Raw genomic sequence first — 17,957 nt, forward strand, 5'->3', positions numbered from 1 at the left:
TGACTCAAATAACCAAAGCTGGATGATGAGTTGGTTATTTGATTCAGCTGTGTAGCGCTGAGGAAAAAACCAAAACATGTAGCGAGGTGGGGCCCCAGGACAGAGTTTGGGAAACCCCGTTGTACACACATTCACAGACAAGACAGCATCCGACTAACATACATTGTATCGAAGGACATAGCATGGAGATTGGCAAAGCTAGTGAAAATCTAACGTCATCAGATTGGGTTTTGGGGGGGTTGAGGTAGCCTAGACTTTGATTAGGTGTCTTAAGCCTTTTGGTTTACAGTCCAACGAGTCCATAAAATGACCTTGTATTGTTTTATGTTTGGTCAAAATATATTGATATATTATAATGACTCTGGTAGAAGAGCACCAAGCATCGCAGGGGTGAAGTGGTAAATAAAAAGCTGGGTTAACAGTGTTCAATATATAAGCTGACAACGCTAATTTACCGTATTGGTACATAAACGCTATACACCACATCAAAAAGGTGTGTAAACGGTGTTCATCATACACTATATTCCTGTCAAAATACCAGTCGTATGTCAGTGGTGTTGGAGGACGCTGGTGGACATTTGGTGAGCGGTTTATTGACCTAAAGTGCATTCAGAAAGTATTCAGACCCCTCGACTTTTTCCACATTTTGTTACATTACAGCCTTATTCTAAAATTGAATAAATAACTTTTTTCCCTCATCAATCTACACACAATACCCCATAATGACAAAGTGAAAACAGGTTTTAAGAAATGTTGAATAAAATAAAAAACGTATTTACAAAAGTATTCAGACCCTTTGTTATGGGACTCAAAATTGAGCTCACGTGCTTCCTATTTCCATTGATCATCCTTGAGATGTTTCTACAACTTGATTGAGTCCACCTATGGTACATTTAATTGATTGGACATGATTTGGAAAGGCACACACCTGTCTAGATAAGGTCCCACAGTTGATAGTGCATGTCAGAGAAAAAAAACAATCCATGAGGTCAAAGGAATTGTCCGTAGAGCTCCGAGACAGGATTGTGTCGAGGCACAGATCTGGGGAAAGGTACCAAAACATTTCTGCAGCATTGAAGGTCGCCAAGATCACAGTGGCCTCCATCATTCTTAAATGGAAGAAGTTTGAAACCACCAAAACTCTTCCAAGAGCTGGCTGCCCAGCCAAACTGAGCAACAGGGGGCGAAAGGCCTTGGTCAGGGAGGTGACCAAGACGCTGATGGTCACTCTGACAGAGCTCCAGAGTTCCTCTGTGGAGATGGGAGAACCTTCCAGAAGGACAACCATCTCTGCAGCACTCCACCAATCAGACCTTAATGTTAGATTGGCTAGATGGAAGCCACTCCTCAGTAAAAGGCACATGACAGCCCGCTTGGAGTTTGCCAAAAGGAACCTAAAGACTCTCAGACCATGAAAAACAAGATTCTCTGGTCTGATGAAACCTAGATAGAACTCTTTGGCCTGAATGCCAAGTGTCACGTCTGGAGGAAACATGGCACCATCCCTACAGTGAAGCGTGGTGGTGGCAGCATCATGCTGTGGGGATGTTTTTCAGCGGCAGGGACTGGGAGACTAGTCAGGATCGAGGGAAAGATGAACGAAGCAAAGTACAAGAGATCCTTGATGAAAACCTGACAGAGCTTGAGCGGATCTGCAGAGAAGAATGGGAGAAACTCCCCAAATACACGTGTGCCAAGCTTGTAGCGTCATACCCAAGAATAATTGCTGCCAAAGGTGCTTCAACAAAGTACTGAGTAAAGGGTCTGAATACTTATGTAAATGAGATTTTTAAATAAATTGGCAAAAATGACTAAAAAACTGTTTTTGGTTTGTCATTATGGGGTACAGTATTGTGAGTAGATTGATGAGGATAAAAAATGTTTTTATCGATTTGAGAATAAGGTTGCAACGTAAAATAATGTTGAAAAAGTCAAGTGGTCTGAATACTTTCTGAATGCACTGTACCCCCTCCCATCTGGTCCTCTCACTCCCTCCTGGGGTGTAGATTGGTGCAGTTCTGTATGCTGGTTGAACATGCAGAACAGAGGGCGAGAAAGGGAGCGAGAAAGAAGGACTGCAGAAGAGGGATACAGCGAGAGAGGGGGACAGAGGGCAGGAAGACAGTGATTACACATTGATCCGTCCAAATAAAGCCTGTCCTGTGTCCTTCTGAGACACAGCCTCCCAATGACTAACTTAGATTATCTCTCGCTCTCTCTCTCTCTCTCCCGCCCTCTCTCTCTCTCTCTCTCCCGCGCTCTCTCTCTCTCTCTCTCCCGCCCGCGCTCTCTCTCTCCCGCCCGCGCTCTCTCTCTCTCTCTCTCCCGCCCGCGCTCTCTCACTCTCTCCCGCCCGCGCTCTCTCACTCTCTCCCGCCCGCGCTCTCTCTCTCTCCCGCCCGCGCTCTCTCTCTCTCTCTCCCGCCCGCGCTCTCTCTCTCTCTCTCTCCCGCCCGCGCTCTCTCTCTCTCTCTCTCCCGCCCGCGCTCTCTCTCTCTCTCTCCCGCCCGCGCTCTCTCTCTCTCTCTCCCGCCCGCCCCGCCCGCGCGCTCTCTCTCCCTCCCGCCCGCCCGCGCTCTCTCTCCTCCTCCCGCCCCCTCTCTCTCTCCCGCCGCGCTCTCTCTTTCTCTCTCTCTCTCTCTCCCGCCCGCGCTCTCTCTCTCTCGCTCCCGCCCGCGCGCTCTCTCTCTCTCTCTCTCCCGCCCGCGCTCTCTCTCTCTCCCGCCCGCCCGCGCTCTCTCTCTCTCTCTCTCCCGCCCGCGCTCTCTCTCTCTCTCTCTCTCCCGCCCGCGCTCTCTCTTTCTCTCTCTCTCCCGCCCGCGCTCTCTCTCTCTCTCTCCCGCCCGCCCGCGCCCTCTCTCTCTCTCCCGCCCGCGCTCTCTCTCTCTCTCCCGCCCGCGCTCTCTCTCTCCCGCCCGCGCTCTCGCTCCCGCCCGCGCTCTCTCTCTCAGCCCGCCCTCTCTCTCTCTCTCCCGCCCTCTCTCTCTCTCTCTCCCGCCCTCTCTCTCTCTCTCTCTCGCCCTCTCTCTCTCTCTCTCTCTCGCCCGCTCTCTCTCTCTCTCGCCCCGCTCTCTCTCTCTCCCGCCCGCTCTCTCTCTCTCCCGCCCGCTCTCGCTCTCTCCCGCCCGCTCTCTCTCCCCGCCCGCTCTCTCTCCCTCTCTCTCTCTCCCGCCCGCTCTCTCTCCCTCTCTCTCTCTCCCGCCCGCTCTCTCTCTCTCTCTCTCCCGCCCGCTCTCTCTCTCTCTCTCTCTCCCGCCCGCTCTCTCTCTCTCTCTCCCGCCCGCTCTCTCTCTCTCCCCGCCCGCTCTCTCTCTCCCCCGCCCGCTCTCTCTCCCGCCCTCTCTCTCTCCCGCCCTCTCTCTCTCCCCGCCCGCTCTCTCTCGCCCGCTCTCTCTCGCCCGCCGCTCTCTCTCGCCCGCCCCTCTCTCTCGCCCGCTCGCTCTCTCCCGCCCGCTCGCTCTCTCTCGCCGCCCGCTCTCTCTCTCTCCCGCCCGCTCTCTCTCTCTCTCCCGCCCGCTCTCTCTCTCTCTCTCCCGCCCGCTCTCTCCCTCTCTCTCTCCCGCCCGCTCTCTCTCTCTCTCTCCCGCCCGCTCTCTCTCTCTCTCTCTCCCGCCCGCCCGCTCTCTCTCTCTCTCCCGCCCGCTCTCTCTCTCTCTCTCTCTCCGCCCGCTCTCTCTCTCTCTCTCGCCCGCTCTCTCTCTCTCTCTCCGCCCGCTCTTCTCTCTCTCTCGCCCGCTCTCTCTCTCTCTCTCTCTCGCTCTCTCTCTCTCTCCCGCCCGCTCTCTCTCTCTCTCCCCGCCCGCTCTCTCTCTCTCCCGCCCGCTCTCTCTCTCTCTCCCGCCCGCTCTCTCTCTCTCCCGCCCGCTCTCTCTCTCTCTCCCGCCCGCTCTCTCTCTCTCTCTCGCCCGCTCTCTCTCTCTCTCGCTCGCTCTCTCTCTCTCCCGCCCGCTCTCTCTCTCTCTCTCCCGCCCGCTCTCTCTCTCTCTCTCTCTCTCTCCCGCTCGCTCTCTCTCTCTCTCTCTCGCTCTCGCTCTCTCTCTCTCTCTCCCGCCCGCTCTCTCTCTCTCTCTCTCCCGCTCTCTCTCTCTCTCGCCCGCTCTCTCTCGCCCTCTCTCTCTCTCCCGCTCTCTCTCTCTCTCTCGCCCGCTCTGCTCTCTCTCTCTCGCCTCTCGCTCTCTCTCTCTCTCGCCCGCTCTCTCTCTCTCTCTCTCGCCCGCTCTCTCTCTCTCTCTCGCCCGCTCTCTCTCTCTCTCTCGCCCGCTCTCTCTCTCTCTCTCGCCCGCTCTCTCTCTCTCTCTCGCCCGCTCTCTCTCTCTCTCGCCCGCTCGCTCTCTCTCTCTCTCGCCCGCTCTCTCTCTCTCTCTCGCCCGCTCTCTCTCTCTCGCCCGCTCTCTCTCTCTCGCCCTCTCTCTCTCGCCCTCTCTCTCGCCCTCGCCCTCTCTCTCTCGCCCTCTCGCCCTCTCTCTCTCGCCCGCTCTCTCTCGCCCGCTCTCTCTCTCGCTCTCTCGCTCTCTCTCGCCCGCTCTCTCTCTCTCGCCCGCTCTCTCTCTCTCGCCCGCTCTCTCTCTCTCGCCCGCTCTCTCGCCCGCTCTCTCTCTCTCTACTTTGATTTGCCCTCCTCTTTTCTCATCATCTTTCCTATTTCTATCCCTTTGTGTACCCTCTCTATCCTTCCGTCATGTTTATCCATCTCTTACCCTGTCTTTCTTTGTCCCCTTCCTGTGTGTATGTCTCACCTAGCGAAGTCCAGGTCGGCCTCTCTAGACATGGTGATGTTGGTGAGGTTCTGCTGCAGGACAAAGATGTTCCTACACATCTTCTTGATGCCAGACTCACTGATCCTCTTAAAGTACTGGGCTCCATTGATCAGAATACAGGAGATCAGGTGGCCAAGACCTACAGACAGAGAGACAGACAGGCAGACAGACAGGCAGACAGAGAGACAGACAGAGAGAGAGAGGAGAGAAGAGAGACAGACAGAGAGAGAAGAGAGAATAGAAGAGAGGGAGAGATAGAGAGAGCTCGAGAAGAGAGAGAAGAGGAGAATAGAAGAGAGGGAGAGATAGAGAGCACAAAAGAGAGAAGAGAATAGAGAGAGAGAGAGAGAGAGAGAGAGAGAGAGAGAGAGAGAGAGAGAGAGAGAGAGAGAGAGAGCGCGGGCGAGAGAGAGAGAGAGAGGGCGGGCGAGAGAGAGAGAGAGAGCGGGCGAGAGAGAGAGAGAGAGAGAGAGAGAGAGACGAGCGGAGAGGAGACAGAGGAGAGAAGAGAGAGGTGAGACGAGAGGAGAGAAGAGAGAGAGAGAGAGGAGAGGAGAGAAGAGAGAGAGAGAGAGGAGAGACGAGAGGAGAGAAGAGAGAGGAGAGACGAGAGGAGAGAAGAGAGAGCGCAAGAGAACGTATAGAGAGAGAAAACACATACCAGTCACATACTGCAGAATACATCCCAGCAGTCAACACTTTTATTGATCACCGCAGTGGACATTTGTACCCCAAAAAGACAGGGACAATACAGACACATTGACCTGAGCACAGTCAGGTGAAACAAGTACGTTAATATAATTAATGTATGTGAATCAATATAATGAAATATTCCTAAAAAGGGCACTGACCAATACATTCTCAACACATGACATTATCATGGACGACCCCCAACAACAGGCTTACCTTCAAAGATGTACTGGAACTTGTGCTGCTGCAGCGCGGCGCCCATCACCTCCTCCATGGCACTGATGTCCTTGTTGAGTTTGACCACCAAGGGGTCGTAGTCCATGCTCTCCACGTTGGCCACTATGGCATAGTTCCCCTGCTTGGCCAGGGGGATCAGGTAGTGGAAACAATGCACTCTGAGGGGAGAAGAGAGGAGAGACAGATGAGGAGAGGATAGATAGATGAGGAGAAGAGAGAGGAGAAACAGATGAGGAGAGAGGATTGATAGATGAGGAGAGAGGATTGATAGATGAGGAGAGAGGATTGATAGATGAGGAGAGGAGATAGACAGATGAGGAGAGACGGATGAAGAGAGGAGAGACAGACAATATTGTTGAGTGTGTTTAAATCCTACCGGTAGATGAAGTCATGATGGTGACGGAATCAGCTTAGTGTTACTTATCGCCGGCATTTTGCTGATATCGTTCATTACGATAAGCAGCCTATACTAGACAAATGAGAAGTTTGAAATGAAATAACTTTGCTAATATGGGTGATTGTTAATGGGACAATTGATGTCGCCTTTGTCTTTAAACACATTTGACCAAGCGTGACGTTCTAATCCAAGAGCCACCATGCAGGTGCTTTGTTTCCCTAAACACCTGACTGATACATGATCTCTGGCTGCTCACACCTTCATCAGAAGATCCAAAAACCATCTTCGGCCCCAGTGGCTATTAAAAACATGAGTGGAGACATAAAAACCAACACCCTCTCCCTCTCTCTTTTTCTCCTTCTCTCTCTCTCCTTCCTCCCTCCATCTCCTTCTCTCCCTCCCTCTGTCTGCATCTCTCTTTCTTCCTCTTTCTCTCCTCTTCCTGATGGCATCATTTGCCACCCTTACTGTCGGGGGAAATGTGGTTGATGGGTAAAAGTCCATAAGGCGTGGAGTAGCAGAGCAGTGCAGAGCTCAGGGAGGGTTTCTCGCCCCCTCTCTTTTTTCGGGGCGATCATAAACATTACTGCAGAAGCGAAACAATATCTCAGAGCCATGATGAGGGATGGGGGGATAAAGAGAGGAAGGAGGTGATGGAGGGATAAAGAGAAGGAGGAGATGGGGGCTGTTAGGGGCTGTTGATGGAGAGAGAGTTAGTTGTTTTCTGGGTTTGGCTGGTAAATCACTTGTTTTAGACCTTAATGGGTAACTCACTGGATCTGAAGGGAGACATTGGTCTGAATGTGTTATTAAATGGTCTTGCACTTGTTTAACCCCCTAGAGTTGACTGACACGCCGGTGCACCAATCTAAGTAATATCATTTTTTATCCCATCACAATCCGTCAGTTTCAGCTAGAGATATCTGTTTTATTCTATTGGATGAGTCTCAATCCACCGCCAATGTTGCACTTCCTCATCTGCTGTGAAAGGTGGCAGAGCTAGAGCGGTGTTTGTCAGACCATTAATCAGCCCAAACATGATGGTGGTCTCCACAAGTGTCAGGGGACTCGTCTGAAGTCGGTAGCGTCGATTTGCCAACTTCTGTTTGTAACGTCTGAACAGTTGGGCTACAAACTAACTAGTCTGAAGGAAACCGATGTTGTGCCTACCCCAAAAAAGGGGTTAAATATGTATTAAAAAATGATATATATTTCCTGAGCTTCCTTATATCTCCTAGATATAGGACAGACACTTCAAAACCTTATTCCTTATGATTTATTTTTGGACAGTTTTATGAATGTGTTATTCAATGTGGGGTATGGTACTAAAGGCCAAATTCAATATTTTATCAAGTAAAAATATACATATATACACCTAAAGGGGTTCTAAAATGAAAATACGACAGCCCTGCCACTTGGTGCGCTATAAAGTTGAAGGACGGGGCTGAACAAATGTAACCACTCAAATTCATAGGTGGAACTATTCAAGGTCTGACAGTCAACTTGGTAGTCTGACAGAACAGTAGCCTGCTAACTCAGTCTGCCCCCACTCAGGACCAGGACTGAAGAACACTGTGAAACCATTGAGAGGAAGATTTTATAAATCACGGTTGTGTTCGCTAGGGACTAAATAAAAGAAAACGGAGTGAAGTGGGCGGTAGTATGATCTGTACTTGACCAATAGGAAAAGGTCATTGTGAACATGACCAATAGGAAAAGGTCATTGTGAACATGACCAATAGGAAAAGGTCATTGTGAACATGACCAATAGGAAAAGGTATTTGTGAACATGACCCAGGCTGGGTGTTTATCCTGGAGAGTCCATGTCCGTACGTACCTGACCTCCAGGTGGAGGACCAGCAGACAGCGGTCAGCGATGTCCTGGAAGGCCCTGGACAGGTCAGTCAGAGTCTGGAGGATCTGGTCCCTGCTGCGGACGCTCTCATTGGTCACCTGGGGGTCCGAGCCTGGAGACCCACCTGAACACACACACACACACACACACACACACACACACACACACACACACACACTTTAGTTACATTACAGCTAAAGATTAAAAATACCACAGCAGTGTTTCCCACAACTCTTCTAAAGTACCCAGGACCATTCCACACCTCTTCTAAAGTACCCAGGACCATTCCACACCCCTTCTAAAGTACCCAGGACCATTCCACACCTCTTCTAAAGTACCCAGGACCATTCCACACCTCTTCTAAAGTACCCAGGACCATTCCACACCCCTTCTAAAGTACCCAGGACCATTCCACACCTCTTCTAAAGTACCCAGGACCATTCCACACCTCTTCTAAAGTACCCAGGACCATTCCACACCTCTTCTAAAGTACCCAGGACCATTCCACACCTTTTCTAAAGTACCCAGGACCATTCCACACCTCTTCTAAAGTACCCAGGACCATTCCACACCCCTTCTCGAGAACCCAGGACCATCATTCCATACCTCTTCTCGAGAACCCAGGACCATCATTCCACACCGCGAGAACCCAGGACCATCATTCCACACCTCGAGAACCCAGGACCATTCCACACCTCTTCTCGAGAACCCAGGACCATTCCACACCTCTTCTCGAGAACCCAGGACCATTCCACACCTCTTCTCGAGAACCCAGGACCATTCCACACCTCTTCTCGAGAACCCAGGACCATTCCACACCTCTTCTCAAGTAACCAGGACCATTCCAAACCTCTTCGAGAACCAGGACCATTCCAAACCTCTTCTCACATACCCAGGACAATTCCACACCTCTTCTCAAGTACCCAGGACCATTCCAAACCTCTTCTCAAGTAACCAGGACCATTCCAAACCTCTTCTCAAGTACCCAGGACCATTCCACACCTCTTCTCAAGTACCCAGGACCATTCCAAACCTCTTCTCAAGTACCCAGGACCATTCCAAACCTCTTCGAGAACCCAGGACCATTCCAAACCTCTTCTCACATACCCAGGACAATTCCACACCTCTTCTCAAGTACCCAGGACCATTCCAAACCTCTTCTCAAGTACCCAGGACCATTCCACACCTCTTCTCAAGTAACCAGGACCATTCCAAACCTCTTCGAGAACCCAGGACCATTCCAAACCTCTTCTCGAGAACGCAGGACCATTCCACACCTCGAGAACCCAGAACCATTCCACACCTCGAGAACTCAGGACCATTCCACACCTCTTCTCGAGAACCCAGGACCATTCCACACCTCTTCTTGAGAACCCAGGACCATTCCACACCTCTTCTTGAGAACCCAGGACCATTCCACACCTCTTCTCGAGAACAAAGGACCATTCCACACCTCTTCTTGAGAACAAAGGACCATTCCACATATGCCAGATCTCAATTACAAGAACCAGGAGGAGAACCAGATCAAATCAAATTGTATTAGTCACATACACATGGTTAGCAGATGTTATTGGTCACATACACATGGTTAGCAGATGTTATTGGTCACATACACATGGTTAGCAGATGTTATTGGTCACATACACATGGTTAGCAGACGTTATTGTGAGTGCATTAAAATGCTTGTGCTTCTAGTTCTGACAGCGCAGCAATATCTAACATGTAATCTAACAAATTCACAACAACTACCTAATACACACACATCTAAATAAAGGAATGGGATAAGAATATATACATATAAATAAATGGAAGAACTAGGACGAAAGAGAACTAAAGAGAACCAGGGAGAACTAGGACGAAAGAGAACTAAAGAGAACCAGGGAGAACTAGAACGAAAGAGAACTAAAGAGAACCAGGAAGAACTAGGACGAAAGAGAACTAAAGAGAACCACGGAGAACTAGGACGAAAGAGAACTAAAGAGAACCAGGGAGAACTAGAACGAAAGAGAACTAAAGAGAACCAGGGAGAACTAGGACGAAGGAGAACTAAAGAGAACCAGGGAGAACTAGAACGAAAGAGAACTAAAGAGAACCAGGGAGAACTAGGACGAAAGAGAACTAAAGAGAACCAGGGAGAACTAGGACGAAGGAGAACTAAAGAGAACCAGGGAGAACTAGGACGAAAGAGAACTAAAGAGAACCAGGGAGAACTAGAACGAAAGAGAACTAAAGAGAACCAGGGAGAACTAGGACGAAAGAGAACTAAAGAGAACCAGGGAGAACTAGAACGAAAGAGAACTAAAGAGAACCAGGGAGAACTAGAACGAAAGAGAACTAAAGAGAACCAGGGAGAACTAGAACGAAAGAGAACTAAAGAGAACCAGGGAGAACTAGGACGAAAGAGAACTAAAGAGAACCAGGGAGAACTAGAACGAAAGAGAACTAAAGAGAACCAGGGAGAACTAGAACGAAAGAGAACTAAAGAGAACCAGGGAGAACTAGGACGAAAGAGAACTAAAGAGAACCAGGGAGAACTAGAACGAAAGAGAACTAAAGAGAACCAGGGAGAACTAGGACGAAGGAGACTCAAAGAGAACCAGGAAGAACTAGGACGAAAGAGAACTAAAGAGAACCACGGAGAACTAGGACGAAAGAGAACTAAAGAGAACCAGGGAGAACTAGAACGAAAGAGAACTAAAGAGAACCAGGGAGAACTAGAACGAAAGAGAACTAAAGAGAACCAGGGAGAACTAGGACGAAAGAGAACTAAAGAGAACCAGGGAGAACTAGAACGAAAGAGAACTAAAGAGAACCAGGGAGAACTAGGACGAAGGAGACTCAAAGAGAACCAGGAAGAACTAGGACGAAAGAGAACTAAAGAGAACCAGGAAGAACTAGAAGGAAAGAGAACTAAAGAGAACCTGGAAGAACTAGGACGAAGGAGACCCAAAGAGAACCAGACACAATGAGTTGATGGAATCCAGAACTAGCACACTTAATTCAACTAATGAAGGGATTGATGAGACGTTGATCAGTTGAATCAGGTGAGATTGGACTGGAATACATCAAATAGGAGGAACAGCAGGGAGAACTCAAGGAGAGGTTTGGGACACTGTGCTACACATCTGAAGACCTTCTACAGCCCTTCAGAAAGTCCCTTCAGTCCTTCAATCCATGTGCTGAGACACCAAGTCTGTGTCTGCATTGTGATCCATACAAAGGAGCTGTGTGTGTGTGTGTGTGTGTGTGTGTGTGTGTGTGTGTGTGTGTGTGTGTGTGTGTGTGTGTGTGTGTAAAGAGCATTCAGACCACCAGGTGTAAATCAATGGTTATGAATTAGAGGGGAGTGGAAGGAGAGAGAAATTGGCCCTGTCACTCATATGTGAGTCTATTTGGGCAATGAGGCGGTGGGGAATGTGGTATGTGTTTGGAGAGAGACTGCTGAGCGGAAGAGGGGTGGTGAGGGCTAGCGATCGATTGGCTGCAGTCAGGGCCAGCTCCACAGTTACTCCCTCAGCCCTTGTGAAGGTCGTTTGGACGAGCGCACGTACGCAGGCAGGACGACAAGCACACTCAAAGACCCACACACACACTGACAGAGTGAGGAAGGAAGTAGTTGAAACTGCGGCTGAGCAACGCAGGCCAATATCTACTGTTGACAGAGGTCCTTTAGCCAACGCTGCTTAGTGGAGATATTTCCTACAGATTCAAGACACTACAAGTTTTATACACTCTGATTTGATTCTTAAAAAACTAGAAACAGGAACTAAATAGTCTTCAATAAATCCAATAAACACTCAAACTCTGTATCTACGTTATGCACATTCTGACAAAGTCACATGTTGACTTATTTGGGAGTCACATCACATGAGATGTCCCCAGTACCCTGCCTCATCCCCATTAACTCAGTATCCTGCCTCATCTCATGTCCCCAGTACCCTGCCTCGTCCCCATTAACTCAGTATCCTGCCTCATCTCATGTCCCCAGTACCCTGCCTCGTCCCCATTAACTCAGTATCCTGCCTCGTCCCCATTAACTCAGTATCCTGCCTCATCTCATGTCCCCAGTACCCTGCCTCGTCCCCATTAACTCAGTATCCTGCCTCATCTCATGTCCCCAGTACCCTACCTCGTCCCCATTAACTCAGTATCCTGCCTCGTCCCCATTAACTCAGTATCCTGCCTCATCTCATGTCCCCAGTACCCTGCCTCGTCCCCATTAACTCAGTATCCTGCCTCGTCCCCATTAACTCAGTATCCTGCCTCATCCCCATTAACTCAGTATCCTGCCTCATCTCATGTCCTTGGTACCCTACCTCGTCTGCATGTCCCCAGTACCCTGCCTTGTCTCCATGTCCCCGGTACCCTGCCTTGTCTCCACGTCCCCGGTACCCTGCCTTGTCTCCACGTCCCCGGTACCCTGCCTTGTCTCCATGTCCCCGGTACCCTGCCTTGTCTCCATGTCCCCGGTACCCTGCCTTGTCTCCATGTCCCCGGTACCCTGCCTTGTCTCCATGTCCCCGGTACCCTGCCTTGTCTCCATGTCCCCAGTACCCTGTCTTGTCTCCATGTCCCCGGTACCCTGCCTTGTCTCCATGTCCCCAGTACCCTGCCTTGTCCCCATGTCCCCAGTACCCTGCCTTGTCTCCATGTCCCCAGTACCCTGCCTTGTCTCCATGTCCCCAGTACCCTGCCTTGTCTCCATGTCCCCAGTACCCTGCCTTGTCTCCATGTCCCCAGTACCCTGCCTTGTCTCCATGTCCCCAGTACCCTGCCTTGTCTCCATGTCCGCAGTACCCTGCCTCGTCTCCATGTTCCCAGTACCCTGTCTCGTCTCCATGTTCCCAGTGTCCTGTCTCGTCTCCATGTCCCCAGTATCCTGCCTTGTCTCCATGTTCCCAGTATCCTGCCTTGTCTCCATGTCCCCAGTATCCTGCCTTGTCTCCATGTCCCCAGTACCCTGTCTTGTCTCCATGTCCCCAGTACCCTGTCTTGTCTCCATGTTCCCAGTACCCTGTCTTGTCTCCATGTTCCCAGTACCCTGCCTCGTCTCCATGTTCCCAGTACCCTGTCTCGTCTCCATGTTCCCAGTACCCTGCCTTGTCTCCATGTTCCCAGTACCCTGCCTTGTCTCCATGTCCCCAGTACCCTGCCTTGTCTCCATGTCCCCAGTACCCTGCCTTGTCTCCATGTCCCCAGTACCCTGCCTTGTCTCCATGTCCCCAGTACCCTGTCTTGTCTCCATGTCCCCAGTACCCTGTCTTGTCTCCATGTCCCCAGTACCCTGTCTTGTCTCCATGTCCCCAGTACCCTGCCTTGTCTCCATGTCCCCAGTATCCTGCCTTGTCTCCATGTTCCCAGTATCCTGCCTTGTCTCCATGTCCCCAGTACCCTGTCTTGTCTCCATGTCCCCAGTACCCTGCCTTGTCTCCATGTCCCCAGTATCCTGCCTTGTCTCCATGTTCCCAGTATCCTGCCTTGTCTCCATGTCCCCAGTATCCTGCCTTGTCTCCATGTCCCCAGTATCCTGCCTTGTCTCCATGTCCCCAGTACCCTGTCTTGTCTCCATGTCCCCAGTGTCCTGTCTTGGCTCCATGTCCCCAGTATCCTGCCTTGTCTCCATGTCCCCAGTATCCTGCCTTGTCCCCATTAAAGCCAAACTAAGTGGCTGAAGATAAACTGAGACCCCATTGGCTTAGACAAACACAGGGAGGCCGAGTGACACAGTCATCCAATCAACTGAGCAAACACTGCTCACAAGCAGTGTGTGTGTGTGTGTGTGTGTGTGTGAGAGAGAGAGACATGGACATGGAGATATCTCTTTCTATTAAGACAGGGGTGTGTGGGCACTGGCTAACTAACTGTCCTTGGGTAAACGGCCAGTTGTGTGTGTGTGTGTGTGTGTGTGTGTGTGTGTGTGTGTGTGTGTGTGTCTATCCTATGTGGGTGGAGGTTATTGAGAGAGATAAAGGTGCAGGGTGAACACTGAGGACAATGCTTGGAGGAGAAGAGACTAATATAGAAATGCTAATGAAAAGTAAAGTTAACTGCTATGTGCAAAGCTCAGTGGCAGGAAGGAACAGGGGGCTGCACAGCCAAAGCAACAGGTTTCTCTACCTATGAGAGAGACGAATTTCAACTCCTAAAAAAAGCATCTGATGACTTTGGCGGAAATCGTGCATTGATGCCAGTTAGGTCTGCATCATTGTAGGTAAAGACTCATTGAACAGGTGGTAGTCCAGTGTAAACACCGACCAAGGCAGCCTTTCATTTTTTCCAAAAAGAGGGTATATGTTATACAGGGACTTCACCAGTTTGTGAAGGAAAACAGATCATTCAGAGCTATATACTGTAGATCAGGGGTACTCAACTCTGACCCTATGAGGTCTGGAGCCTGCTGGTTTTCTGTTCTACCTAATAACTAATTGCACACACCTGGTGTCCCAGGTCTAAATCAGTCCCTGATTACAGGGGAACAGTGAAACAATGCAGAGGAACAGTCCTGGAGGTCCAGAGTTGAGTTTGAGGGCTGTGTAGCAATAGTGTTTTGATCCAACCCCAATTAAGATTCAGTTCAATAAAGTAAACATATCCAACACTTCAACATTACCTTGATGATAATAACACAACCGACTCACCCCAGCAACACGTGGTAATGGAAACTGCAAATAGACTAGATGTGTTTGTCTTGGGATGAAAGTCAATAGAAATAGGAGAGGAGAAGCACATCTTGATCACACCTAGGTTGAACCAAACTCCCCAACAACACCACTTCTGTTCTCTCAGGACAAGATCATATAACATAACAGGCTTTTAAAATTCAGTATTGGTGCACAATTTAAACCAACAGTATCAAAGTGATGCAAAAGGTACTCGTGGAACGACCCTGCAATCCTCGTTTTAGACATCAGCCTGCAAAAACAAGACTCTATTTTGGTCCAAGTGTTCAGAAACCGGAAATACTGCAGTGTCATTGTTAGAGATGAGTCTGAATGCTGATCCCCCCCTGACTCAGACAATTAACCATGGAACACACACCATCATTTCCTTTTGTCTTGCCACAAAGAACAAAACAAAAGAACATCGTTGCGTTGCACGAAAGAAAATTCAGTTACTTGACTTTTACAAAAGTAAAGATTGTCTTGAGACAATATAACCCTAAAGCACACATTTCAATCACAATGCACAAGTCTGTTGCATGACGTTCCCTAAATAATTAGAATATTGTATAACTGCACTCTTAGAAAAAAGTGTTCCAAAAGGGTATTTTGGCTGTCCCCATAGGATAACCATTTAAAACATCATTTGAGTCATTTGGAGGTGTACCTGTGGATGTATTTCAAGGCCTACCTTCAAACTCAGTGCCTCTTTGCTTGATATCATGGGAAAATCAAAAGAAATCAGCCAAGACCTCAGAAAAGAATTGTAGACCTCCACTAGTCTAGTTCATCCTTGGGAGCAATTTCCAAACGCCTGAAGGTACCACGTTCATCTGTACAAACAATAGTACGCAAGTATAAACACCATGGGACCACGCAGCCGTCATACCGCTCAGGAAGGAGACGCGTTCTGTCTCCTAGAGATAAACGTACTTTGGTGCAAAAAGTGCAAATCAATCCCAGAACAACAGCAAAGGACCTTGTGAAGATGCTGGAGGAAATCGGTACTAAAGTATCTAAATCCACAGTAAAACTAGTCCTATATCGACATAATCTGAAAGGCGGCTCAGCAAGGATGAAGCCACTGCTCCAAAACTGCCATAAAAGCCAGACTACAGTTTGCAACTGCACATGGGGACAAAGATCATACTTTTTGGAGAAATGTCCTCTGGTCTGATGAAACAAAAATATAACTGTTTGGCCATGACGACCATCGTTATGTTTGGAGGAAAAAGGGGGAGCCTTGCAAGCCGAAGATTACCATCCCAACCGTGAAGCACGGGGGTGGCAGCATCATGTTGTGGGGGTGCTTTGCTGCAGGAGGGACTGGTGCACTTCACAAAATAGATGGCGTCATGAGGGAGGAAAATTATGTAGATAAATTGAAGTAACATTTCAAGACATCAGTCAGGAAGTTAAAGCTTGGTCGCAAAAGGGTTTTCCAAATGGACAATGACCCCAAGTATACTTCCAAAGTTGTGGCAAAATGGTTTAAGGACAACAAAGTCAAGGTATTGGAGTGGCCATCACAAAGCCTTGACCTCAATCCTATAGAAAATTTGTGGGCAGAATTGAAAAAGTGTGTGCGAGCAAGGAGGCCTACAAACCTGACTCAGTTACACCAGCTCTGTTAGGAGGAATGGGCAAACATTCACCCAACTTATTATGGGAAGCTTGTGGAAGGCCACCAGAAACGTTTGACCCGAGTTAAACAATTTAAAGGCAATGCTACCAAATACTAATTGAGCATATGTAAACTTCTGACCCACTGACCCATTCTGACCTTCTGACCCATTCTGACATTTCACATTCTTAAAATAAAGTGGTGATCATAACTGACCTAAGACAGTGTCGTGTCTTTGGGGGTACCATTAAACTGAAGATATGTTTATCAATTAGCTCCCTGTAATTATTATCACGCGATTAAACTGATTAATCATTTAATTGTAATTAACTAGGAGATCGGGGCACCAAGGAGAATATTCAGATTACAAAGCTATAATTTTCCTAATATAACTTTCCTGTACTATAATATTATATTCTATTATAGTATAGGCCGATTATCTTCTGGTTTAAATGGTGTATTTTACCTTTAGTCCAGTCTCATTCCAAACGTCGTAAATTGTTGTATCTGCACGAACCCAGTCTTTACTAAAATCATCCATACATCAATTGTCTTAACATCATTTATTTACTACACTAAGTAATTAACAGAAAACATACAAACAGTAATTATCGTCACAAAGGATTGGTAGAGGAATGTGCCCTTGTGGGCTAAACAGGCAGGTCGGCCTGTTGAACAATAGATCATAAAAGGTCAGCTGTGGCACACAGAGTTCATTAATATTAACAATTGAAGGCTCACTCATTCGGGAACAATTGCAATCGATATATATTTACGCTCAGTGTGTCGTTCTGATTCTTGTTGGAGAGTAGTTCTGATGGAGAGTATCTCTCTCGGTTAGAATGGATCTTTCAAAGCGACATTCATTAATGTCGTTGTAGAATGGATGTTTCGTTGGTCTTCGCGTTCAATGATATAATTTACTTAGCTGCAGACTAATAATTAATATCAAAGACTTGTTCTTATTCTGTCAGTATCAATAGTCTAAAAGTTAACCACGTGGTATAGTTCACTTTCAGTAGAGTACTTGGATGGTCAAACCTATTGGCCCACTTCTCGCAATGGAGTGGAGGCCAGGTCTGGTGAAATGTAAATCAGGGGGTGTTTTATAGTGCCCATCGAACAGGCTTGTCAAATGACGCCTGGTCCTGTATGTGTCCCTGGGGCGTGCCTATGACTGAGCTAGACTTGGTTACAGAAATACAATTCTATCACATTAACATCAGTACAATAGCATCTCATGTGTATTATAAAAGCTTTATCCTTATTAACACATTCTATACAACCATTATGTTGCAAGTCTCAAGCTGATGCTATTATATGAACAGTTTTATGGTAATATGGCTATATTGTCTCTTCTGAGTATCACAAAATTGTACCATGCGGATCAGTTCGTAGCTGGATTCTTCACCAATCTTCCATACCTTCTCCAGCACACACGTCGCTCGGTTCTCCAATTCTATGAGTTGGTAGAATTTCCTTTGTCTCTCTATGGGCCATGTGGCCAGAGACTCTCCTGGAATTTGAGGGTTTTTACAACCCTTTACACACCGGGTGGATTGGGGGGAAGGTAGGTTGGGTGGTGGTGCAAAAGGGAGGGGGTCAACTGTCCTCCCTGTACCAAAAGAGGCCAACGTCATGACAACAGGGAATTTTTACTAGGATTAAATGTCAGGAATTGTGAAAAACTGAGTTTAAATGTATTTGGCTAAGGTGTATGTAAACTTCCGACTTCAAC

The 17,957-nt window shown here is 48.4% G+C and overlaps 1 protein-coding gene across 2 annotated transcripts in view; it reads right to left on the reverse strand.

Annotated features, from left to right (window-relative positions):
• LOC106609608 (exocyst complex component 4) overlaps positions 1-17,957 on the reverse strand; it is a 260,309-nt gene that overhangs the window by 18,076 nt on the left and 224,276 nt on the right. For both annotated transcript variants that reach the window (XM_045722267.2, XM_045722266.2), the window contains exons 15-17: positions 7,919-8,060; positions 5,664-5,842; positions 4,737-4,896 (exon numbers count right to left, since the gene is read on the reverse strand). In XM_045722267.2, coding sequence (XP_045578223.1) covers positions 4,737-4,896; positions 5,664-5,842; positions 7,919-8,060 — 481 coding nt within the window. The remainder of the gene's footprint in view (positions 1-4,736; positions 4,897-5,663; positions 5,843-7,918; positions 8,061-17,957) is intronic.

This window comes from Salmo salar, chromosome 07 (assembly GCF_965601325.2).
Source record: "Salmo salar chromosome 07, fSalSal1, whole genome shotgun sequence".
NCBI lineage: Eukaryota > Metazoa > Chordata > Actinopteri > Salmoniformes > Salmonidae > Salmo > Salmo salar.